This window comes from Brienomyrus brachyistius, chromosome 8, assembly GCF_023856365.1.
Source record: "Brienomyrus brachyistius isolate T26 chromosome 8, BBRACH_0.4, whole genome shotgun sequence".
Lineage (NCBI taxonomy): Eukaryota > Metazoa > Chordata > Actinopteri > Osteoglossiformes > Mormyridae > Brienomyrus > Brienomyrus brachyistius.
Window position 1 is genome coordinate 17,017,592 of NC_064540.1, and position 24,472 is coordinate 17,042,063.

The following is a 24,472-nucleotide window of genomic DNA, read 5'->3' on the forward strand; positions in this document are numbered from 1 at the left end:
CTTAAAAAGTCGTGTTTTTTTTATATATTTTTTTTTAATCATAAGACGTGTTCACTATCCAGTGTTTTGTGACAATTTTTGAATTGATTGACGAATGGTTTCTTTTTTCTGTCTCCCCCCCCCATTTTACCTGTAGCTCTTGTGAAACGCTGGGGTTCTTGGTGTGGCCAAATTCTTCCTGGATCTGAGTGTTAAATTCAGAAGACTGAAGCCCAGGCTCACAGTCTACCTTTCACGGAGGCCCAGCCGTGAGAGGACAGAGGAAGGCACGTGGCAAATCATGACTGCTGACAAAGAGAAGGACAAGGAGAGGGACAGAGACAGGGACAAGAGGGAGAGGACTCGGGACACTGAGAGCTCAAGACCCCGCCGCAGCTGCACTCTAGAAGGCGGAGCCAAGAACTATGCTGAAAGTGACCACAGTGAGGATGAGGACAACGAGAATGCGAGTGTGATCACGGAGGAGCCCAGCAAGAAACACAAGAAGAAAACTCCCAAGAAGAAGTCCCGTTATGAGCGCACCGAGAATGGCGAAATCACCTCGTTCATTACAGAGGACGATGTCGTTTACCGACCTGGTGGTAAGTCTTCGAATTGTCCACACACAAACTACTACCCCTGTCATGCAGAGTTGTTTGTCAGTAGTGTATTACACAGTCAGGGAATACATATGGTTTTGGGCATAGTTCACCACTGCCACAGGCATTTTCTTGGTAACGCAATAACGCAAACTATTTGATGGATCTATTTCAAACTTTGCAGAGGCATTGTGTGGGTGGCAAATTGGAAATGATCAAGTTTTCAGACAGATATTCTCAAAACTGAATCAGCGTCGTATAGTGTTTGCAAGTTAAAGGCCAGTTTTGACACTCGGTCCTGTTATTGTGATAGCTCAAAGTATTTGAAGGATCTTTTTGGGTGACGATTTGGAACTCTTAGAATTTTGAGACCTATTGTACGAGAATTGTCGCAGCAAAGGGTGACCTCTGACGACATTTGACCTTGTAAATATAAATCAAAAAGTGTTTGGTCTTGAATCTTAATACCACTTCACAAAACACATGAAATGGATGAGATCCATACCTTATTTTGTTTTGAGACATCCCCCCTAAAATTGAAGCATTAGCGCTAGGTAGCAGCGAAACATAGAAAGGGCACTTGCTGAGGATACTAGATTTTGTGAATACTAGTCAGTAAAACTCATACATATAGTTGGGCTTTTAATAATAGGAGGTGGGGAGAGTGTATAGACTAGACTTGAACGGTATTATGATAGTATTTTCGGTATACTGAAATATTTGACTTTTTCGGTAGACCCCCAGTAAGATTTCAAAAATACTGGAATAACACTGATTTTGAAAATGCTTTCAAAATACTATGTACTGTGGTATGTATAGAGTGTGTGATGGTATGACAAATTAGATGTTTCTGAAACCTGGTGTAGGGTTAGAGAGAGGTTGGTGGGCGTGGGCAGAGTTGCGATTACGTTGTGGAAGGGGACGATGGGCCGTGCAGAAAATATATTGTTGTTCCAACAAATTCTTTATTTTAGCAATTGAAGGTTAAGCGTTGAGAAGAGGCTGTGGCTCGGTGCACAGAGACTGAGGGCTCAATTTTGACAATCTAATGCAAAGCGCAAGGTGGAACTAACAGTCATGGGCATGTCCAAATCCATTTTATTTTGATGGTGGAAAAAAAAACACAGTTTGCGCCAGTGTAAGGTGGAAAAGGATTCTCCTAACTCCCTTATTCAAAGGCGTGTTTTTTTTGCTTAAAAAGTAATATACCAATTGGAAGGGCGTATCGCGTCACTTTTCAAAGGCAGCGGCGCATGATGTACCGCGGATTGCTATTACAATGGCGCATTTGCCTGGAAAGCCAGATCGCTTTTCATGTGAGGAAATGGATGTGCTCATGCGCAAGCAGCACTGTTCCACCTAAGCCTTTCAATGTGAAGCAGGCTTTGGATGAAGTAGCAGTCAGTGTGTCCTCGTTTTCTCTCATTACCAGATCATCTGTGCAATGCTGAAAGTGGTATAATGATGTCAGAAGACGGGGGAAATGGAAGCTTGCTGCTGTACAAAAGCAGCGGCCTTAATTGTGCTTGAATGTTTCATTTTCATTCAATTTTATATTTGTAAAATGTAAATAAAAGTGCGATCGTTGTTCAAACCAGGCACAAACTACACTACTACTCTCGCAGTTTAGATTCCTTACCAGACTACAGAGGATTCAGCTTTTCTGCCAGCTGATCCCTCCTTACCTGCGCTGTTGCCGGCGTACACTCCTTTCTTGGCATCGGCACATGCAGTTCAGCATCACGCCTTCTGAAGTCCTTTAAGGTGTCTTCATTTATGTCCAGCAGACATTCATCACGCATGACAATGTTGTGCCACATACGACCTGCCACAAAGAATTCCTCAAGCTTCTGAGCGCTTCTTTGTAATTTTCCATCTGACTCAGTTATCTAAATACTTGAAATGCATTTTCAACTATCCAGATGTCCTTTCAGTTACAGTATGTGGTTAATTCTTATAATGAACTCAAAAGGATTTTTAATGGTATGGTTTGTTATTAACTTAATATATTGTTTTTCTTTTGGTGTTTTATTGAACAATGTGATTATGTGAAAGACCAGATGTACTCTCTAATATAACGTATATAAATGAAATAACAAAATACCATTAGTGCACTTCGAGTGCGTATTTGTGTCAATAACGTGCACCTGCACGTTTCTAAAACACGACACTTAAATACCGTTTAACAATGCAACACCGACTTTAGATGTGGTTTTTGTTGGTCAAAAGCACAATCACATCGTGCTTCCTTAAAATAGCAACATGCTGGCAATGTGCCTCGCTACTGGGAGTCCTGAGAGTCTCAATCCATCCATCCATTTTCCAAACCGCTTATCCTACTGGGTCACGGGGGGTCCGGAGCCTATCCCGGAAGCAATGGGCACAAGGCAGGGAACAACCCAGGATGGGAGGCCAGCCCATCGCAGGGCACACTCACACAGCAGTCACTCACACCTGCACTCCTACGGGCAATTTAGCAAGTCCAATTAGCCTCAGCATGTCTTTGGACTGTGGGGGGAAACCGGAGTACCCGGAGGAAACCCGACGACGACATGGGGAGAACATGCAAACTCCGTACACATGTGAGCCAGGCGGAGACTCGAACCTGGGTCCCAGAGGTGTGAGGCAATAGTACTAACCACTGCACCACCATGCTGCCTAAGAGTCTCAATCTCTGCTTTTATTTGTGGAGTTTTGATGTTCTCCCCCCTGTTACCCTGGTCCAAAGAGAAACGCAGGTAGGTTGATTGGTGTCCACAGTATTTGCATGTATCCAGTGATGGACTGACTTAGGATGTACCCCCTACCTTGTGCTCTGTGCTGTGTCCAATAGGCTCCAGTACCCCTCCACAACCCTGACCAGAATAACCTCATAGTGGGCTTATTTAAATTGTAGGGTTAACATAGGTTATGTTTTAACCCTGGCTGTTCCCAGTCCTCTTCGAAATAAATTTTATGCATGGTTGGATGCCCCTCCAGGGTTTAAAGAATTTGGAGCAAGCTGGCTTTTGCATGCAATTGATGTACTGGCATACATACAGAAAGCATTACATCTGTTTTTAGTGAGCGGTAAGGTGGTTTTTGTTAAGCAATATTTCCTTGCCCAATCCACTGTGTTTTAAATAGGTGTACTGGATAATTAATATTTAGTGTTGTCCAGGCAGTCCTAGTTTAACTGCTTTGGATGATCAGTGTCTTAATCAGATTTTATAAAAATATCTCACAATGGCACAAATCCCAGGATGTAATATGCTTTGTCCAGTTATAATTCTGTTATCTTGGTCTTCTGAGTTAATCATGTGCAAAACAGCCATCGCTGGAGGGGAGTTGGTGCCTGACCAACAAACGGGACAAATGTAAAATGTGTTTATCCGGACAGAGGTTCTTTTTCTCAAGTTGCTCGTAATAGATATGGACTTGAAAGTTTTAAAAGCACTTCAGTTGCATACTGGCTGGTTTGCTACCGGCTTCAAAGGAAGTGTCTAAGAACACTGAGTTGTATGAGTGCCAGGCAGGCGTTACTCAGCAGCCTGCGAGACTGATGTTTCTTTTGTTTAATAGTGTTCCCCTGTCAAACATTTCCAAAGCTGTGCACTCAAAGGTAAACTGTGTTTAAAAAAAAAATAAATTCTTGTGGGTGGCAGCATGCCATATAAATTAGTCTGTGTTTTAGCTGTAAAAAGCCTGTGTAACATGTATATAAAAACAGTGCTGTCTGCCAGCCTCCTTGCCTCTGGCATTTTTTGAAGCCCCTCCATAGTTCCTTGTGTTTTGTCGCAGCTGCAGAGGACAGGACTCAGGCGGGCTGTATGTCTGTCTCCCAGGATTCCTCCCCCTTCCAGAAAGCATAATTAAATTAAAAATCAGCATCGGCACTCCCCAGCAAAATATGCACATGCAAGCTCAGTTCTGTATGCAGCGCAATTAAAAACATAACACAGCTCCCTTGAAAATGGTGATAACTATTTAACATTTTAAAGTTGTATGAAAAATAAATGGAGCTGACAAGGATCATGCTTTTTCTTCTAGAAAATTCAGGAGTTGACTAGAATCGTGCTGGTTATTCTAGAAAACACAGGATTTATTTGACAAGGATCATGCTGTTTCTTCTAGAAAATACAGCCACTGTATCATCCCCCCCAGACATCCCTGACGGGGGCGCTTCCCAGAAGTGCTGCCCTGCAGGTCTCTGGACAGCTGTTGCCTAATTACACAGGGTAGCGCTCTCTGAGCCTCAATGGGGATCGGGAGCTCGGCTCTCATTTACTGAGACTCACGGAGCCGCTTTGAACTCCAACTGCAGACGAGCTTGCACACGTGGCTTGTTAGAGTACTATGGTTACACAGCAGTGCTGTGTAAGTGACGTGCACCTTTTCTTAATAGAATTAAGCTTGGAACAACAAGGGCATAAGTCAGTGGCATTTAATTTTCTTTCGCTATAGTCAAGGGCATAGGGGAGAGTGTGATGGGGGTGACACAACTTCAAAATTCAGCTACTTAAGGTCATGTCAGGTGCTCTACACAAACTAAGCAGTGCGTTTCATTGTTTTTTAACAATATGCACCCTTTCAGATTTTCGTGCCTGCGACTTTTTCCAGTAAAGGTTGCGCTGGGCACACGGGACATTGTGGAATATTCAAAAAACACAGATGATACTATTATTATTTGCCATAACTGCAACATCCACAAACGATTCATTTATGAGGAAGGATGGGTCGTACCACATTGTACAAAACTGCGTGATTGAAATAATCCTGTAGTTTAAGAATGTTTCTCAACACAGCTTTGCAAGGAATTTTGGGGATTTCCCCTTTTACAGTGTGTAATACTATTAAGTGTCAAGGAATCTAGAGAATTCTTTGTTTTTATTGCATAAATTTTTATTCTATGCCATTTGTTGTGGTATGAATTGTTATGGATTAAAAGACCTGTATTTGCCTTAGGCTCTTAAATTAATGCCTCCATGCTCCATACAAGCTTGGCGAGGTGGGACCTCCTGCAAGGCACAGCTCAATGTGTGACACTGTGCTCAGTGTGTTTGCCCCCTTCCTAGAGGCTGTCAAACACAGGCCAGCACACAGCCTCCTGCAGTGGGATACCATGGCACACGAATGGGGAACCCTCCAGCATCATACTCCTCTGAAATGGGGGGCTAGGGTTCTCCATAAAAGCATATAATGGTTAATATGGTTTGTTTTCTTTGTGTGCCGTAGAGGTATAAATAATATATCAGTCTTGTTCTGTGTACATTTTTAAAGTCTTGTCCATAGTTACACGCCCGTCGCAAATGGGATTGTTTACCATCTTTAAGTTGTAATGAGAATTGGGCAGTGGGACAGGAGGAGCTGGTATGTGTGTCACAGTTTCCTAGAAACAGGAGATGGCTTTAGACTGAATAGTTCAGCTGTTTAGTTGGTATATTTACTGGACATGTTGCTAGCATATACTTTGTGTTGGTATGTTTTCTAACATTGTCTCATTAAGCTGTTCGGTTGGATTAGTAATAGGGAATTTTTTTCGGCCACAATTAAATCTTCTCTCTATAACAGTGCAAAGCTTGGTGACGTCACATGGTTACATTTTTTTCTTCGCGTCTCAGTTTCGTTGTCTGTCTGCATGGTGATCTGTCACCAGTATTTCTCTCTGCCTCAGTTTCCATAATATTTCAGAGTACTTATCCAAGGAGTTTATCGATGCATTTTATTGTGACATAAAGGACTTTATAAACCTTTGATTTCCCCCCATTCGAAGTCCACCATTAATAATTCCGATTTAGGTGTGTATAACTGTAGGCGCTTTCACACCACCAGAGGCTTTTTCCAGAACCAGGGATTTGTCATGTTCACATCGCAGGGATTCACCCCGATTGTTGTTCCTCGGAAGCAGTTCCAGAACCGTTTTTTAGTACCTGTTCCACACTAGATACTTTTCATTCGAAGACAAACTACTGGAGAAGTGTTTACAGCAATAGCATGCTGATTGGTTAACTACAAACACCGTCACTAACTTGGATGTTACAGGAAAAGTGCAGAAAAAGAGATGTAGCAGAACAAAATTTGAGCAGATGGACCCCAATTTTGTAACCCGATTTACATTTAATGTATCAATTAATACATTTTTTGCTTGTCTCCATATTTCTGCATCAGAAAATTTGATTGCTAGCTTCTATATTTGTCTAATGTCACCGGTACTGGAGGTGAAACTTGGCAGCGTGTATTAGTAGGATAAGATTGCATTGTTTTTGATTCTGTGGAAAACAAAATCGATCCCACTAATAACTAATACATAACTGACAAAATGACATTTATTTTCCACCGTCTTGGCGTAGCGGTGTAGGTTTGTATGAAATTAAATGTAACCTACAACCTTTGACCATCTTTCATGCTTATTTAGCCTAAAGATCCAGTTTCCTGTTGTGTGGTGTGAAATCAACACGCGAAAATGACCTGGAGCTACTAAAGATCTAGGTCAGAGCAACCCAGGTACTTGTAAACCAGGACTAGGTTCCAGAACTTTGGTGTGAAAGCATCTAATGACGATGTACAGCACCCAGAACTCATCATTTAGTTATTGAAGATTCAGGACTGAATATATATATCTCAAATGATTTCAGGAAATGCAGCCCTGTGTCTAGGGTTACCGGTTGTTAATTGTATTCCCTAAATGGCGCTTTCCTACCAAAGTTCTGGAATTTTAATCCTGGTCACAAGTTCTGGGGCTCAGCTGAGAATTTCTGTAGTTCATGACCACTTTAGTGTCTAGCATTTCTGCCGGACAACTGGAACTGTGACCTTTAGACTAGTGGTGGGTGATATAATTTATCGTAACCGGTTGCAGTTGTATCCACGATAAGCGTTTTAAGGCTGCTGTAAGAATTGTTATACAGCACAAGATATTAGATATAACATCAGTATGATATCCCCCACCCTTAAATTATTTTTATGACAGACCGAGTGTCTGTCACGTGATGGCTACAAGAATCAACAGCCAATGTGAAACAAACTGGTTTCAGCCTGGAACATCATCTTTATCTTACTACTTTGTCAATCTACTTTCAGTGAATGTCAGCTTTGTGACTAGATATTGAACTAAAAACGTAATTGAATACCCAGTTAAAAAAAAAAAAAATTGTACTCCAGAAGGAGGGAAAGGGCATAAACATTGCTGTTTTCTGATAATGGAATAATTTCCTCATGATCTTTAGAAAATGGTACTAAAAATGGTATAAAAATATTTCATGTCCATTCTATGCTTCATAATATGCCATCTGGCTGCTAAAATATTGCACTTATAGGGCTGTAACAGTACACATATTTCTTGCGTACCTTTTGGTACATCGTTTTTGGTTTGATATGCACATTGAAATTAATTTATTGATACAGACAGAAATGAAATTCAAAAGTAGATGTTCAACTCTGAAAACATCACTGAGTTGGTCACGGTTGGTGCTGGAAAGTGCAAAGACCCTACAACATTACTTAAATCAGTTTGGGGACATTTTGGCTTCCCAATAAATTACACATATTTATATTTACAATGTGCATATTACAAAGTTCCTCTTTGAATAAAAATAGAATAAAATAACAATAAATCACACTGACAGCTACATTTGCCTTTAATAAAACTGCTAAGAATCAGGAAGAGTTGTAAACCAATGTCAAAACACATTGGAGAAATTTCAGTACAGTAGAATAAAACTGTGAACCCAAAACGGGTTTCTATTGAGCTGTGAATTTTATGTACTGTTACACCCCTCTGTGGAAAACATTCAGTCCCTAGATGGGACAGCTGCATTGTTGAATAAACAGTGTGTGGTATGGCTGACGACGAATTGATGCATAAAGCCGTCCTCCTTGGATTAAGTGGAAATGGTTTGGATTTGGGAAATCTGACGTGGACCAATCTACTGTAATTTGCGAACTTGGCAAAAATACCACGTACAACAGGTAACAACCCAACCAATCTTTTTAACCGTGTGAAACGTAAGCATCCTTGGTTTTATTGCAGTAGGTTGGCAGCTCGTTGGCAAAATTCATCATGGGGAACTTTAATTGTGCTCTTAGCCATAGTCCTTGTCATTGGTGACCCTTGAAAGAACAGGCGCAGATAATTTTGAACCTGTTTACATCGAGCCGAGTCACACAAAGTTGGACAGTATGATGGTATGGAAAAATGAAATACTGCCCAAGCCTACTGTAGGGGATCTAGAGATGGAGGTTGGGCGGTGTGGGAGGAGTAGTGATTAGATAGGGGAGGGGTGGTGATGGAGCCATCCATGGAATACATCATTGTCATTTTTTGCCAGCTTCTTTGCCGTTTGTAGGCACGCTCATCAAAACAGAAAAGTGTACCATTCATAATAAATGTTTATTTCCAAAGTTAAAATGCTAATATAGCGAATTTTTGTTTTTCCTGGTGTTTCGTTTTCACAAGTTCATGATCTGATACATTGCTGCAGAATTTGTGTACACCCCACTGTGCTTGTGGAGTAGTTTTTTTTTGCCAGCTAACCTGGAGCTTGTGTGAATACAGACAAAATCAGTCTAGGTAGCAGTAACATCTGATCTCAGAAGAAAATCCCAGTAATGTGCTGGCTGCCATAGACAACTATAAGCCATGTGCCCTTAAGCCTCGCCTGTTTTAATCATCACTATGATTTAAATTATGTAGCTTAATTTACTATCCGCGATTTCTGTATTTCAAGATAGTTTTAGCAGAAGTTAAGTCTAGCCCTATTGCTAAACACACAATCTTGCATAACACAATAATACAAAATACCTAATCACCATAAATGATTACCTACCGTCAAATGTCTGTCAAATAAGTTGGTGATGGTGCTGCAGGTTGTGCCGGCACAAAGCATTGCTGTGTGACAACGCATTAGTATAGGGTAACATACCATGGTTTTGTTCCTAAATTTATTCCTACCATTCCAGCAAACTTATAGTATAATTGACGACAGGTAAGATTTTGTCAGTTATCATGCTGCTGCTTCACTCATCATTCCCCTTGATGAGAAATGGTAAATATTACTGGCAAATTTGTGTGTGTGCACCATTACAATGGGATATACTGCCAAATATCCTATTAGCCTTCTGCATTGGCATGAAACTCGGCTGTCATTTGATGTTGCAGGGAAAAGATCAACTGGCCATCCAGGCATGCTATCCGTAAACCGCTATGCTAACGGTAAAGCATTCTAACAGTAAACCAGTATCTCCAGTCATACTTCTAGTCTTCCTTGTGTAGGATTTTGTGTTCTGTAAGTCAGTTGATAAGTATGTGGGTGGATCTGTTTGTGCTTTGGGGTAGTGTGTTGGTCAGCAGTACAGGAAATGTTTTTATGGGTAGAGTGAAGAATGGTTTCCCTAATCATAAAATCCTCGAAGCTAAAATCCCAGTGTCAGTAAAGAGATGGACTTAGTTGTTTGTTGGTTGGTTGTTACAAGAGAATAAGATTTTGAAATGGCTTTCATAGCCTCCTGACTGTATGTAGTGCATGCTTCTCCATAACCTAGGAAGTTCTCCTAAAATAGAAGTGTTGTGCAAGGAAGAGTGCTGAAAAAATGATAAAGCAAGAATAAAGCAGACTGTTAGAGGGCTACAAGTAAGTAATGACTGCTCAAACATTTGTGCATGCTTAATTTTTATATCCTCATATCTTTTTCCTAGGCTGTAAATTTGGAAAATAGCTGTGCTCATTGAACTTTGATATATCATGTTTAAGGACCTGCAGATGCTGTTAACTCCTTTTCTTTTAGAAAATCGGCAAACCATGTAATTTGACCAGAGGAGCTTAAACCTTTGCATATATAGTTCTTTTAAATTAGGTGTACATTATCCACCTTAAGTAAACTTCTATACACACAATAACTTTATCCTCCACATTTCTATGTTGTTTGCGATTTCGGTGTTAACAGTTAGTCCCCCTGGTCCTTAGTTCTTAGTCATGTGACCGTGCATTAGTGGTGGAGGCCACGTAGGCCTGCTTGATTTTACAGGGGATCCTGGTTTAAGGATGTTGAAGACTGCTATAGGTGGTTTCTTGAGCCCGTATTGAAGAGAAATGGCTTTCTGAGGGGAAGGCAGCAAGTAGAAACCAACAAAACATAGGTATTTGCTTTTAAAATAGTTGTTAAAGAAAATCTCTCTCTCCTGGAACATTTTTTTAAATAGGATTTGTGAGTTTTATGGCTTTACAAATAACCTTAAATCCTGTTAAAATGCTGTTGCCCGACACCACATAGGTACAATACTATAAACTCAACATGTGCCAAACTGAAATTGACACAAGTGTTCTGATTGTTTAGTGAGGTTGTCAAAGTATTTGAGCCAGTAAGCCTATACGTTCTGTTGAGTAGCATCTACACTGCTTGTAGTTTCCACGTTATATGCCATATTATTGCATTTGCATTCATTTTAATATAAAATGTAAACTGAGATGATGGGTATGGTGTAGGCAACACTGTGCCTTAACTTTTACTGCTGTCAGTTTGCACCTCTGGGATTTGAGTCTGGCTGCAGCTTTGTGTTCAGCGTGTACCTTTCCCCTCTGTTTTGGATCATTGCACCCACAATTGGGTAAGCAGTCATTAAACATGGATGAAAGCGTTATTTGGCTTCTGAATCTGCTCCTTTCTGTTCTGTTAATATATGACATAGCGGCTTTTGAAAGTAATGACGGATGCCATTGTATATATTGTATTAATCTTTTCTTTTTGTACCATCTGTTCTTGGTTTGCATTTTGTATTGTAGGAATCAGATCTGTTGTGCCCATTTGAAATGCATATTCAGTTTTAAAAGCAGTTTCTCACTGGGAAATGTAAATTAGTCTAGTGAATTCAGTCAAACTCTGCGGCTGTATGGAGATGGACGCCCAAGATCACTCCTTAAAAACTGTTGATGGAAATTAGTTTTCACAGCCTAGGTGGTTATCTTTCAATTTCATGCTTTTGCAAATGGCCAAGTAGTGTTTTCAGTGTGTTTTTGTCTTCTGCAGAATCTTTCTGATAGAGCGAACAGTCCCTGACCCTTCCGTACCTCCAGTCATATTTAACAGGGTACTCAGTCAGATCTGCCTTATGTCTGATGTATACTGCTGGAAGTGGAAATATTCTGTGATTTAGGAAGGAGGAAAAAGATTATTTACCCTCTCCAATAAACTGTTGGAGGAGAGCCATTGTTAGATGTTTGGTTTTGTCCTTGATAGTTTTTTTTTTCTTGTCGTCAGATCATGAATCTTGAATAATAGGCAGTAGCAAAATCCTGATTATGTATTAGAAGGTATGATTTGATATAAATGTCGTGGTGTGATCTGAAGTTGACTCCATGTCTTTCTCTTACTCTTTCAGATTGTGTATACATTGAGAGCCGACGACCCAACACTCCATACTTCATATGTAGCATTCAAGACTTTAAATTGGTGAGTATCCTCCTTTGCCACTGGCCCAGAGTTTAGTTCCTTCGTAAATCCTTTTATCTCTGAGCTCTATTGTTTTGCTTAGAAGAATGAAGGAACTGAGCATAAAATGGAGTCATTCTTTCCTTTGAAGATGTTTGGCTCTTGCCTATGAAGTAAAGTATTTGCTCTATAAAATAATTGAACTGGGAGAAAAATGTAGTGTAACACAGCTTGATTTTTAAATTAGTTTTTCAGTCTGCGCTCTTTGAAATAACATCATGGATCACGGTTCTGGATTCCTTTACAACACAGTATGTTTACTTAAGGTGGAAATGTAAAAGCCATGAAACATTTTGAACACTTAGGCTTTGTTATTAAATCATACAGCCACATAAGCATATAAGTTATGTTGCTGTGCTGTTGCTGTGTTTTAAGCATGAGTATGTAGTTCAAGGATGTAAATTATGTTCACATGGATGTTGATGTCTGATGAAGATGACTGCCGATATGGCGATCTGTGAGATCAGCAAACAGCCAAACGTAGGTTCAGAGTGAGACATTTTCTGCTTCCAAAAAGTGCCACAGTTATTTGTTGGTGCATCAAGAAAGATCATGAAAAATGTAAGTCAAAACTATTAAAAAAGATATATGATGATAAAAGCAGCCTATTCAGTAATTCCTCAATTGCTGCTGATACAGCCTATTCACTGGCCTGGACATGTCATTGACGAATGGAACTTGTATTTTGTATCTTTTGAATAAATGTTACAAATGTTCGGCTTGCCATGGGAGTTTGTGGTGATATTTGGCTCCTTGTAGAAGAATAAAAAAAAACACGGAACCTTCTGTTCACTTGGTGTAGCGTAGACATCTAGAGCCTGCTGCATATTTTCCTTTCAAATTACTGCAAAAGACAGCCTGCCCCTTCTAAATTTCAAGAATTTTACAGAGATTTGTGGGATTTGTGGCTTTACAAAAAACGTAATTTTTTTTAAAGACTGTGGCTTAAACCCTTGAATAGGTATTGCAATATAAAATCATTTATATTGCAAAACACATTTTGGGGGTCTGAAGTGGACAGAAAAAACTCAACTGAGTACCTTTAGCTGCATTAATAAAACTCTGGTAGAGCAATTGATACCTCAAGGCGAGAAGATGAAAATAAGAATAACGAACTAATGCAAAGACAAGAGGACGTGACAGAAAACACACACTTCACATGGCTTATACAGCTCATTGTCATTTGTCCTATTTATATGCTGTAATAACACTGAAGCTCTACTGTTCATAAGGTATAATGTGCCAGCTCCACAAGAAATTTTTATATAAATTTATGAAAAACTAAGCACTTATCTCCTTATTCCTGTAATCTAGCTAGTTATAAGAATCCTGATTTATAACAGCCTGCTTTACTGCAAATTGGTAAAGGTAGCTACCTTTGGGACATTGAGTGCTTACAGCATACAATGAAAATAACATTATTTGCTAGCCGTTACTTTAGAGGTTTCAAATGTGGTTTGTTACAAGTTTCTCCTCCTTTTGCATGTACCTGCAAAGTACTTGGCAAATAACTGTTATGATCAGTGTCACTTTATTAGCTTACTATGGGTCTCCTGTAGAACAAAATGCAACCACAGGCCTCATTGGTAGGCAAATACGGTAACATGACAGCTGAATGTTGCGGATTTTTTTTATTTCTCATTAATGCACACTGCTTAGGACAGCATACTGTTTATCGGGTGTTTGTGTGTGAGTGGCAGGCATGTGAGTCAGGGGTATTGCAGCTCTGTTGACCCTAGTGTATCTCATGGTTTGTCTCAGCACCTTGTGATGGACTGTCATCCTGTACCTTTTCTTCTCTGCTGTCCAAGAGACTCAGTCTAATTCAGGCATGGGTGCATCACATTGTAGGTATATTTAAGGTCAATGCTAGGTCTTTAAAAATCATTGAGAATCAATTATTTGCGCTGTGTTTTGTATTTCTAATGAGGTAAGACTACACGTGTGTGTGTGTGTGTGTGTGTGTGTGTGTGTGTGTGTGTGTGTGTGTGTGTGTGTGTGTGTGTGTGTGCGCGCGTATGTGAATGCATGCATGTATTGAGATCATGATGATCATGAGCAGTAACAGTGTGACAGTTTATTAGGGTTGTCTGTAATGTGTATCTGTGTGTGTTGCTATGCACATTTTTCCCCCAGAGAACCTGATGTAGAATGTTAATTAGCTGCAGCGTTTATCTTAGGTTAAAGTAGATGGGTTTTGCTTGATAAGGGAATCTGTTATCTGTTAGGATTACCTAGTTTTCCTGTTGATATTGAATTAAATTAATAAACTCTGTACTGACTCTCTTATGTAATTGAAAATTTATGTATATGTACATATGCTTTATAAACTTACTGTGAATTGTTTTAACTACATACAATACTGCAAAGGAGATTTCTCTTGAACAGTGTGGGCTGTAATTCAGAAATGAACAAACACGTGTAGTATCATCTCATTAAATACCAGTTTTTGTTCCTCTTTCCCTCCCTTTCCTTGGGTTTCTGTGTGGGCTTGATAACGCATATAGTTCATTTAGCAAAGCACTGAAAACTATTTAATTTTCATGGAAAGTGGAGATATGGGAGAGGTACCTGTACCACCCTTTTTCGTCAGGTTTTTTTCTTGCTGCCTTGTGCATTGCTGTTTGCGCTGGGACTTCGTGTGCATTTTAAATTTGATAGAGCTACACAAAAGCTCACATAGTAAATAAGTCCAAAATAATGTGCTATGTGCCTCTTTTGTACGTTTGTTTGGAAATGTGCTGTAAATGTAAATGCAAATCTTCTGCCAAATCACATGCAGCGCCTTTGGCTCTTCACTGATCTAAACCATCATTTTCAAGTACATTTCCACATTAATTTGCCATTTTTGTGCAAACTTTGTTATTTACAAATCAGATAACACAAATACCAATGCCCTACCCTGACTGGAATTTCAAAATAGGAGCAAATGTTTAGAACAAGCATAGGTAGAATGGTCATGTCACTGTCAACATATAAAGAAATGGTTATAGGCTTAAGCTCAGTGGCCACTTCATTAATTGCCTAAGAGAGTACCAGTAGGAACCCTTTTCTCTCTAGAAATGCTTCAAGGTTTGATGAGCTGTGCGTTCGGACTGTACAGTGAGCTTTAACTGCATCTCGAAAGGTCAGTGTTTATTGAGCAGAGCAGCTGCAGCTACTTCTGTATCACGGAAATTGCAGCTGTTGAAAATGGATTTTTGGCTTCTCTTGCTTTGCTTTGTGGTCCTTCTCACTGCCTATCATGGCTTTCAATCAGACAGTAGAAGTGATCTTAAGAGCAGCATGTCTGTGTTAATCTCATGTCTTCTGTAAATGCTGCCCTCTGTCTGGATCTTCATTGGCTCAGAGGTGTGTGTTCTGCATGAGAGGTAGGGACACATTAAACAAAGCGATGACCTGTTTCTCTAATGCACTGCCTTGGAATATTGTTCTCAAGCTGTAGTGCCACTTGTATTTAAACATTTCAGGTGCTGATTACATTTTCTGTCATTAGTGAATTTACATATTGTTAAATGCTACATATTTACTCTGCCTCACCTTTCTGCTACATCTTGCTTTGATGATTCGCAGCTGGATAAATGAGTCGCCCACCCAGGCTGGTTGTTGCCCTATCTATACTGCAGTAAAGTGTTTGCTTGCAGGAGATTTTGGAACGCATGTGTATCTGGTGCAGTTGAACCTCCATTCAAGGAAGCATTGTAATTCCTTGCAGTCTGTGTTGCATGAACTGCAGTAGCTGCTTTCCAGTGGGCACACCGGCCAAGTATAGAAAAAGATCCACGTGATGAGCAGAGGGTGTGTCTGATGTGCATGAACATGGGTTGATTACCGCTTCTAAGAAGAATTAGAAATAAGCTGGTGAAATTCCAATGGATGTGTCATAATTATCTCCCCTCCCCTCCATGTTATGGAATTTATGGAGACCAAAATGTTAAAACGCTTATTTTTATAGGGTGGTGGGATAAGGGCAGGAAAGGAGGCAGAGTTACAATCAAGGTGAGTCTCAGTGTGGTCTGTGGTTAGAAAGAAAAATCTAGACGGAAGTGGATAGTTCCACTGGGGTCCTCCTGATCAAAGATAACATTTTCATAAATCTTGTGAAAGCAGGATCAATAGCAGAACCTTGATCTGGGCTAAATTATTAAACAGAACCTCTTTTCTGTTTCACTAGCTGGGCTTTACCTTCCTGGCTACTGCCCTGTTGATGGTTATTGTGATTGTATGGTGTGTCTTCCCAATGCATTCAAGCGCTGCCCTTTATGTCAGCCTTTCGTTTGGCTAATTGAAGTGTTCAGTTGCAATACAATTAGGTACGTTTCTAATCTGCTGTCATAACCACCTTCTAAACTTATCATCCCTTTCAGTGTGGTTTTATTAAAATGGCTCGTAAAGATGTATAAAAGAGGCTCTATCTTAGGCAGGTAATTATGAGGTAGTAGACTTCTAAGCCATTGAGAATAATTACAAAGATTTTAATCTATATTTAAACATTTGTTAATATAGACAGTATTAAAGGTGGGGATTTAGAAGGATACTTTGCGCGTAAGTCTCAAGACAATTTACTTCACTAGCGTTTTTTGTCGCGTTTCAGTGCTGCTTGAAGTTGTTGCTTCAAGCTGTGGTTACATAAGTGTTAAGTTCATATCTCATGCTATAACCATTGTCCTTATAGGGAGCACATCGCAAATCAAATCCTCTGACAGCCTGTGGTACACCAAACTGCGTATTATTGCTACCTCTGTTAAAATTCATCAAGCAGCAGTCTGCAACATCACACACACACACTCACTCACTCACTCTTGCTCTCTCTCTCTCTGACACACACACACGCACGCACGCACGCGAGAGAACACAATATAATGGTGCTTGTTTTCTAGTCAAAACAATTCACTTGATTTATCCTGAAGGGAAAGCTTTGAACTTCCAGTTCTTTCTGGGCTAGATCTGATTGTTTTAGAGGTGATTTAAAACATGATTTTAACAGGATTAGATTGTAGATGCCTCTGATTAAGCTCTGCATGAAAACGCTCCCTTTGGCCCTGTTAGTAGTCAAGCCATCATTTTCACAGTAGTAGACCTAGAGAAAGGACACATTTTCTCTATTTTCTACCCTGTAAAGAAAGAGATGCATGATTACAGTGCTGCTCTAAGTAATGTGACCACAGTTTGATGCAACTGACTTGCAGAAATTACATTATCTTGACCTAAAATGCATTTTTAACTCAAATTCTTCAAATAATTTTCACACATTCACTTTGTATGCTTGTACTTAAAACAATAAATCCAAAGTACATTCATTAGTGCATTTTTGTTTATGCATGCATGTGTACTGTAACGCCCAACGGCAATCTATTGATTGAGCCCCGATCTGTGTCTGACACTACCATCTTATTTGACACTCTTTATTGGTAGATAATAGCACGTTCTGTTTGACTCTGTTACTTCAGTTACATTTAATCTTTTTTGTAGATATTTTTTATCAATATAGATATTTCAAATAATCGCAATGTGATCTCGCGCATCTCTGAGAATACACAGCTTTAAGTCTCAAAAGCTAGACGGTGTGCTGGTCTTTTGTTCTGGCTGAGCTCATAATTAGCTTAGGCTGTTGACTGAGTTTGCACATTTTCTCTTAAACATATTAAACATGACTGAAGCCCCTATTTCTTTTTTGTGGAATATATGGAGGGATAGAGGGAGAACATTTTACGTCTGCTGGTGAGGAATAAAAAATGTAGCTATCGTTTATAAAGGAAAGATTTATGCTTAAACAGTCTAACCTTAAAGACCATTTTTTCTTAATGAAGATTGCACTTCGTGCTGGATAATAATTCACAATCTACTTGATTGATCGTGTTCCCATTTATACAACAGAGGAATACAGTCAACAATTTTAGAAAGTGAACGATCTTCTTCTAAAGGGTAACCTCGACACCTCACCCAAGCCACGTTCACCCACTAGTGACACTAAAGATATGCTCCCTTATCAAATAAAAATCTCATGAAACGAACTATTTGTTAAATAGCTACATATCCCAAAAGACCAATCTAACTATGTATATGTCTGTCAAATTCCTTTACTGGACAAATGGAATATTTGTCATCTTCAAATTAGATAGTGGAGTAGGCTCCAGTTCTGTTTAATGCATTTACTTTATTTTTATTTCTTCCCAAAGAGGTAGTAATATCTCATCTAAGTTTTTAATTATTTTGTGTTCCTTTTTCTGACGAGTGTGTCTAACAAGCAAATTATATGCAATGATGCTGTTGTGAACATTCCCGCATTCTGCTTTTTTTTAAATTTTATTATGGAGCATATAAAATGAAATATAGCTTTGGCAGTAAACGTTGAGTCCAAATTGGAACAGGTCCAAATGGAATGGTTCCCTCTATCCGTTTTTGTGTTTTTTTTCCTCCATTGGTTACAAATTGAGAGACTTGAATAAATCAATAGCTTGTAGCTGCAGCTTTTAAAATCGGCTTTTATGTGCTTTGACCTAGTACTAATTATTTAGTGACAGTTTTTAGCATCTCACATTGATTTGCATGTTTTTGCTTTTTTTAATAATGAATTTGAATGTTACTGCATACTGAATTGTTTTTTTTAATTTTTTTTTATTTTGTGTCATTAATTACAGGAAATGCACGGCCTTGTGTGTGTTTGAAAAGATGTACCAGTTATGGGAATTGTACCATTTTTAGTTCCTTATGTATGTCTGTTATAAATCTGAATACTTTAACCTTTATCTGAAGCATTAATTTTCTCGGCTCGTTCTGTGCACAATTTATACTTCACAAGTCAATCAACATATTTCAGTTTGAGTGAGATCAGCTTACTTAAGATTAATTCAAATCTTTTCTTTCAGTTTCAACATTCGGAATATATTTAAGTAACTATCATACTGTAATGGCCATAGCGTTGCCTTCTGTGCTGGGTGTGAATAAGGTGCTTTTAGGCGGCACACTGGAATAGCGTTTCTCAAACTTATTTGTCTTGGGGACCGGTCATGTCAGGCTTTGCGGCTGCAGGGCCATGCATAAATGACCGGCTGGAAACGCCACATAGATAGATAGATAGATAGATATCATTACTATAGATAGATAGTATTACTATTATTATTCTTATTGTTATACCGGACCTGATCTGACTGAATTTTTACTGGTGCAGTAGCGAGGCTCCACGGACCGGCAGGAACCCTCTCATGGACTGGTACTGGTCCGCAGCCCATAGTTTGAGAAACGCTGCACTAGAACATGGTTATGGTAATTTTGAAAGCTGCATCAGCCTAATCGGGAGGCGATAACATTTTTTTTCTTTCTCTTTTTTTTTGAAGCTTTAGTTCACTACAAATCTGATTTGTAAGGTCAAAACCAATAATTTTCCATATTTCGATTAATGGATTCTGGTGATAAACTGTGAAATTAAACATTGGCTGAGCGACACTGACACGTCGCGATCCTGACGAAAGCAAGAATGCGGCCGTGTAAATTCAAATACGGCCAATTTAGTCGTTATTCTTCCATATAAAGTACACTGTAGTTGGCTGCTTTTAGAATATGAATTAAAATATAAACGAACTTTGTTTTTGGATTGTAATCAGTTTGTAATCACAATAGGAATCTGCTCTATGCACAAGTCGCTGACATACAGCCTTCTTTTGTCCTCAAGAAAGATTAGTGCTTCAATTTTATTTTGGATTGTATATCAGTAATGCTTTACCTCGTGTTGTGTTTTTCCTCAAGATATTGAAAAGTAAAGGAGGAAATGGCAATTTTCCTTATCAAGGCCTATTCGTGATGGTGTGTATGAGCCATTATATTCGAAAGGCAAGGCTTGCTTTTTAAACACCTTGTTGGCTGGAAAGGGCATATAATGCGGTGCACACTTTATTTTCACTTAAGCACTGTAGCCTACACTAGCTGCACCCAATCAATAAGGTGTAGAATTTTGGCAGTGAAATTTGTGTTAAGTGTGTCCATATTGTGTAGAGTTAATGGTTTGCTTTTCTTCGGCATGGTGGCTGTGAGCCAAGTAGGCTGGACTCAGATTAGCAGTGCATAGCTTTTATTTCATTTCACTTTGTGCATTCCATCAGTGATTTCAGTTATGAGCATAAAGTCTTTGTTCTGAACAGCTCCATCAGACTCCACTATGATTCATTCTGACCCGGCTCATGGCTGAGTATTAATCATGCAGTGGGTTCCTCCTCCTCTTTGCATAGTAAATTAGTTAAGGCTTACTGTTTTAAATATTGTACTCTGCTCGTTTCTGGGCCCTCTGTAGCTATTGCAATGTCGGGGGGGGGGGGGGGGGGAGGGGGGGGTATTCGGTCGATTTCACGTTCGGATAATATGGGACAAATCACGTCCTGTATTGGTTCAGGAAAGAACGTAGTAATACTGGATAATCCCACAATATGCGGGATGGGTGACAACTCAGAGGAGAACTTTTTCTGCCTTTAGTTTTTAAAAGGTCAGTAATGCTTTAAACTAGTCAGGATGAAAAGCAAAGAAGCAGAAATGATTTGTGGTGTGTCTGTCTCAGTATGCCTGCTGGTTAATTTTTCCTTCTGCACCCTCATACAAATAAAGCTGATGATTTATTGATCAGTAAACCAATCAATAATCCATATAAATGGCATAAAAATAATCTTTAAGAGTAAATAAATCAATATACAGCTAATAGAATGTAGGTGAATAATAGGTAACTTTATTTTATTTGCATTTTATTAATGTGTATCGTGAGAAGAGTGGGAGAAATGAGAATGTTTATCTCTGGGGTGGAAAAAAAAAAACTCTGCCTTCCGTCTCTTTAAAATTACAAGTTTAAAAGATAAACACTGTAGTCTGAGACAGATTCAAGGCCGAGTAGAAATGCTTCCAAATCTGAAACAAGACTGAGTAATGGAAAATGTGGTCTCAAGACTAAGACCGTACTTGAGTACTGCAACACTGGTGATGTCCACCACTGTGCCTCCCTCAAATGCCATCTAGGGTTAGAGAGTTGTTTGTCACCCTGCTTCATGTCACCACCCCTTGATTGCCAGGATGCATTTTGGATAAATGCCCATGACTGGAGTCACTGTTAAATTATTGCATTTATCAAGTATATGCATGGAGTGACACTAGCAAACAATGCAGGTAAATGTAGTATTAATGTAGATAACTGCCTTTGTGGGGTATAGCTATTCTGGAAGAGAGCTGGAAATTAATTCTGTGTTTTTTGCCAGAGAGAAAATTAAGGTGGAAACAGCAGGGACATCAAACATGCAATAGCCCAGTTACAAGATGAAAAGCACACATAGTTGCTTTAGTTTTTGCAGACCTATAAACTATAAATTAGAGATCTGTTTTTACTCTTTAATAAAAGCACTAGTGTTAATCTCTCTGTAAATATTCATCCGCAGATATATAACGTGTGAAGTTTGAAGTTCATATGAATAATCGTGGCTCATAAATCAATTGTATTGGCCACCTAATGACTATCTAATAAACTGCTGATTGCAAGTCCCAGGAACCTTCATTTGATGGACACTTCAGCAAGTTAAACAGCTTTGTGGGTTGGGGTCACCTACAAGATGGGGGAGAACAAGCCTCCTTTAGCCTTTGCTGGTCTGGTTTCTACTCTGGCATATCACATTCTGGTAACCTGTCATACCACACGTACCATTTACTAAGTAATTCCATTGTCTTCAACAAAATAGTGCTTCTATTTTCTTTTGTTTGGTGGTTTGTGATGTGTGAATGGTGTAGTGTGTTTTTCCTTCCTGTGCATGTATAGCTTGTGTTGACTGTAATTACGCATTTTGTATTAATGCCACATTATGTAATAGCATGACAATGTAACAAAATTCCATTAAATAAATTAAGGTAAAATTTACAAGGGTGAGTTTCCTGAAACCATGCCTCTAAATAGTTATCTTGTACTTAAACACTCATTAATCAATGAATGATCTTATCAAAACCCATTGTAACTATAGTAGTTTGTAACCTCATTCATAAAATGAGTGATCTGACCCACTCATTTTCTTTCTTTATTAGAACATTTGCCTGCTATTCTGTCGCAGAGACACAGCAGTTACCCGAAATGGATCAGAAAAACACACTGTTACTCTTTTTTGGACAATGTGATAACAACACTGGTGATGATGATGATGATGATGATACTAGGTTAATTTAGGAATATTAAGTTATAATGTAGGCTATACATTTGTTACATTTTGTCACATTATTACGTAATGCGATGTTATGTGATGTGTCGTTACATTGACCAAATGATTGGTGATTTAATCCCTCAAATTCATTGCCCTAGTAAATCAATGTGTTTTAATTGATGGTGATGTTAATGTATGACATGAATTATTGAACAAAAGAGAGGTGAAGCAGTCACTCGAGGGCTTCTTAACATGGGTGCTGTGTATTAAAGTAGGGTCATCATGAGGGATTATTGTGAGAACATCTGTATCCTGTAGATTGCACCATGAATTGAGTTGTATTATATTAGGAGATCATGTTTTCAGTTCTTATCAGCTGGAGAGGAGTAGCCTAGTTATTCTGCAATCCTGTAAAGGGAGTAGGAATCCCAGAAAGGACAATGGAAGCTGATCAGATTTGCTTCTTTCCGAATATGCTGAGCAATCACCAGAGCACCTCCCACTGAACCCAGAACAGCTGCTGCTGCTACACTAAGCCCCGAATCCAGAACACATTTCATAGCATGTCATCTAGCCTGAGAGAGAGGCTGTACGCCTGCCCTGCCAAAATGGCACCGAGCAGCTCCTGCAGCCAGCTGAGAAAATCACGGCGGCACATCATCAACATGACAGCGTGTGGCAGAATACCAATGGGGAGAGGGGTCCGCAGTCCTGCTCTCAACTCAGCACGCTCCACTGAATGCGCTGAACGATTTACTCTGGCTTAAACAAAGCTTCTCATTTCCTGCCCTGCATCGCTCGGGCAGGGCCGCCGCCGCTTTGTGGTCACAGTCTTTTTGTCGCGATAAGCCTTCCAGGTGTGTTTCAGACTCTCCTTCTCACGGTCCTCCTCAGTTCCCCATGGTTCTCCTTTTCCACACCATCCTTCCCGCTGTATGGCTCTGTGTTCCTGGGAAGGGCAATTTCATTCATGCCAAAGTAACAAGCAACAAGATTTTTGTCATTAAAGCTGGTATTTAGGAAGCTAAAAGGGGAAAATGTATATGTGAGATTTCTTGAGGACGCTACCATATATTGCTATGGTGCTGCTGCCCTTCCTGGCTGTGAGCTGCTCAATTGGGTTATTTAGGCTTGTGTGTGTTGGGGAGCATTTTACTTCTTCAGTCTCTAGCAAAGTAGCAGTTAATTGATTTACAAATTTAGCATCCTTGGCAGAGGAGAGTATTAATGGAATCTGAGAGAATCACCATTTTTAGCTTCTTTCTGGTGTCGTCTTGATCCCCTACTAAGCTGCAGGTGGGCTTCTCCGTCTGTGAAGGTAGCCTCCACCCGGTGGCTGCTGCTCCGCACATTTGGCTCAATTTGAGGGCTGGTATTTTTTTCTGCAGCTATTGCTTGTGTGCATTGATCTTGTAAAGTGCCTCGTGTCAGGCTCCTGTTGTACAGGAATAAGAGCCTCTGATCTTCAGGTTGTTGATAGCCATTGTGAGTTGTTTTGGTTCCTCTCAACTCTGCAACAGAAGCTGTTTTAAAAACCGCTGTGTTGAAATAGTATGTTTGTCTTTGCGTAGGATGCTTTCATGCACATTTATGTTGCTCTGGCTATATGGATAATTACAAATTAAATTGTTAGATACCAAGTAGGTCATGATTATTTTAGACAACGTGCAGATTATTTGGCAGATCATGTTTTTATTTAATGATTATCTTTCTATAGAAGCAACCAGATGAGTCACTGTAAACATTTTACTGCTGGTGCAGGCAGCCAAATGCAGCCTTTGTCTCTGTTAAATTAAATTTGTATTGCTACATTGATTTCTGGCAGTGTTTAAATGTTTAATTCTAAGACATACTGTGTATGATGTTTGCAAGCAAAAATCTGCTGAGTAGTTATGATCTTGTTTACATGTATTTTTGGTGGTAATGGAGGACCTGGTCTGGACCCCGAGATTGACGGGGCTGCTCGTTTTGTTGTGATAGTTACATGAGTCACCCTCAAACAGCCTGTAGTGGTGATGCATGGGAAAGAACTTATCTTTAGGTCTGTACTGTAGCTGTTAATCACAGGCTCCTTCAGGGCTGCTAAACACATCAAACGTGAGAGGGGAACCGGGGAGTTTAGACAAGGGTGGTAGAGGGGTAGGCTCTGGTGTTACATTGGAAATATCCTGCTTTGAACTAGCTAATGCTCACCAAATCCAATACAGAGCCAGGATGACAGATGGGCTGATTGTCTTCAAAGCAAGTAGAGATTTAATATCTAAACGGCACAGT

At 39.6% G+C, this 24,472-nt stretch overlaps 1 protein-coding gene across 7 annotated transcripts in view; it reads left to right on the forward strand.

Moving 5' to 3' along the window:
* LOC125747797 (arginine-glutamic acid dipeptide repeats protein-like) overlaps nt 1-24,472 on the forward strand; it is a 111,590-nt gene that overhangs the window by 47,162 nt on the left and 39,956 nt on the right. For all 7 annotated transcript variants that reach the window (XM_049023300.1, XM_049023296.1, XM_049023302.1 and 4 more), the window contains exons 2-3: nt 137-581; nt 11,932-12,002. In XM_049023300.1, coding sequence (XP_048879257.1) covers nt 281-581; nt 11,932-12,002 — 372 coding nt within the window. In that variant the 5' untranslated portion in view covers nt 137-280. The remainder of the gene's footprint in view (nt 1-136; nt 582-11,931; nt 12,003-24,472) is intronic.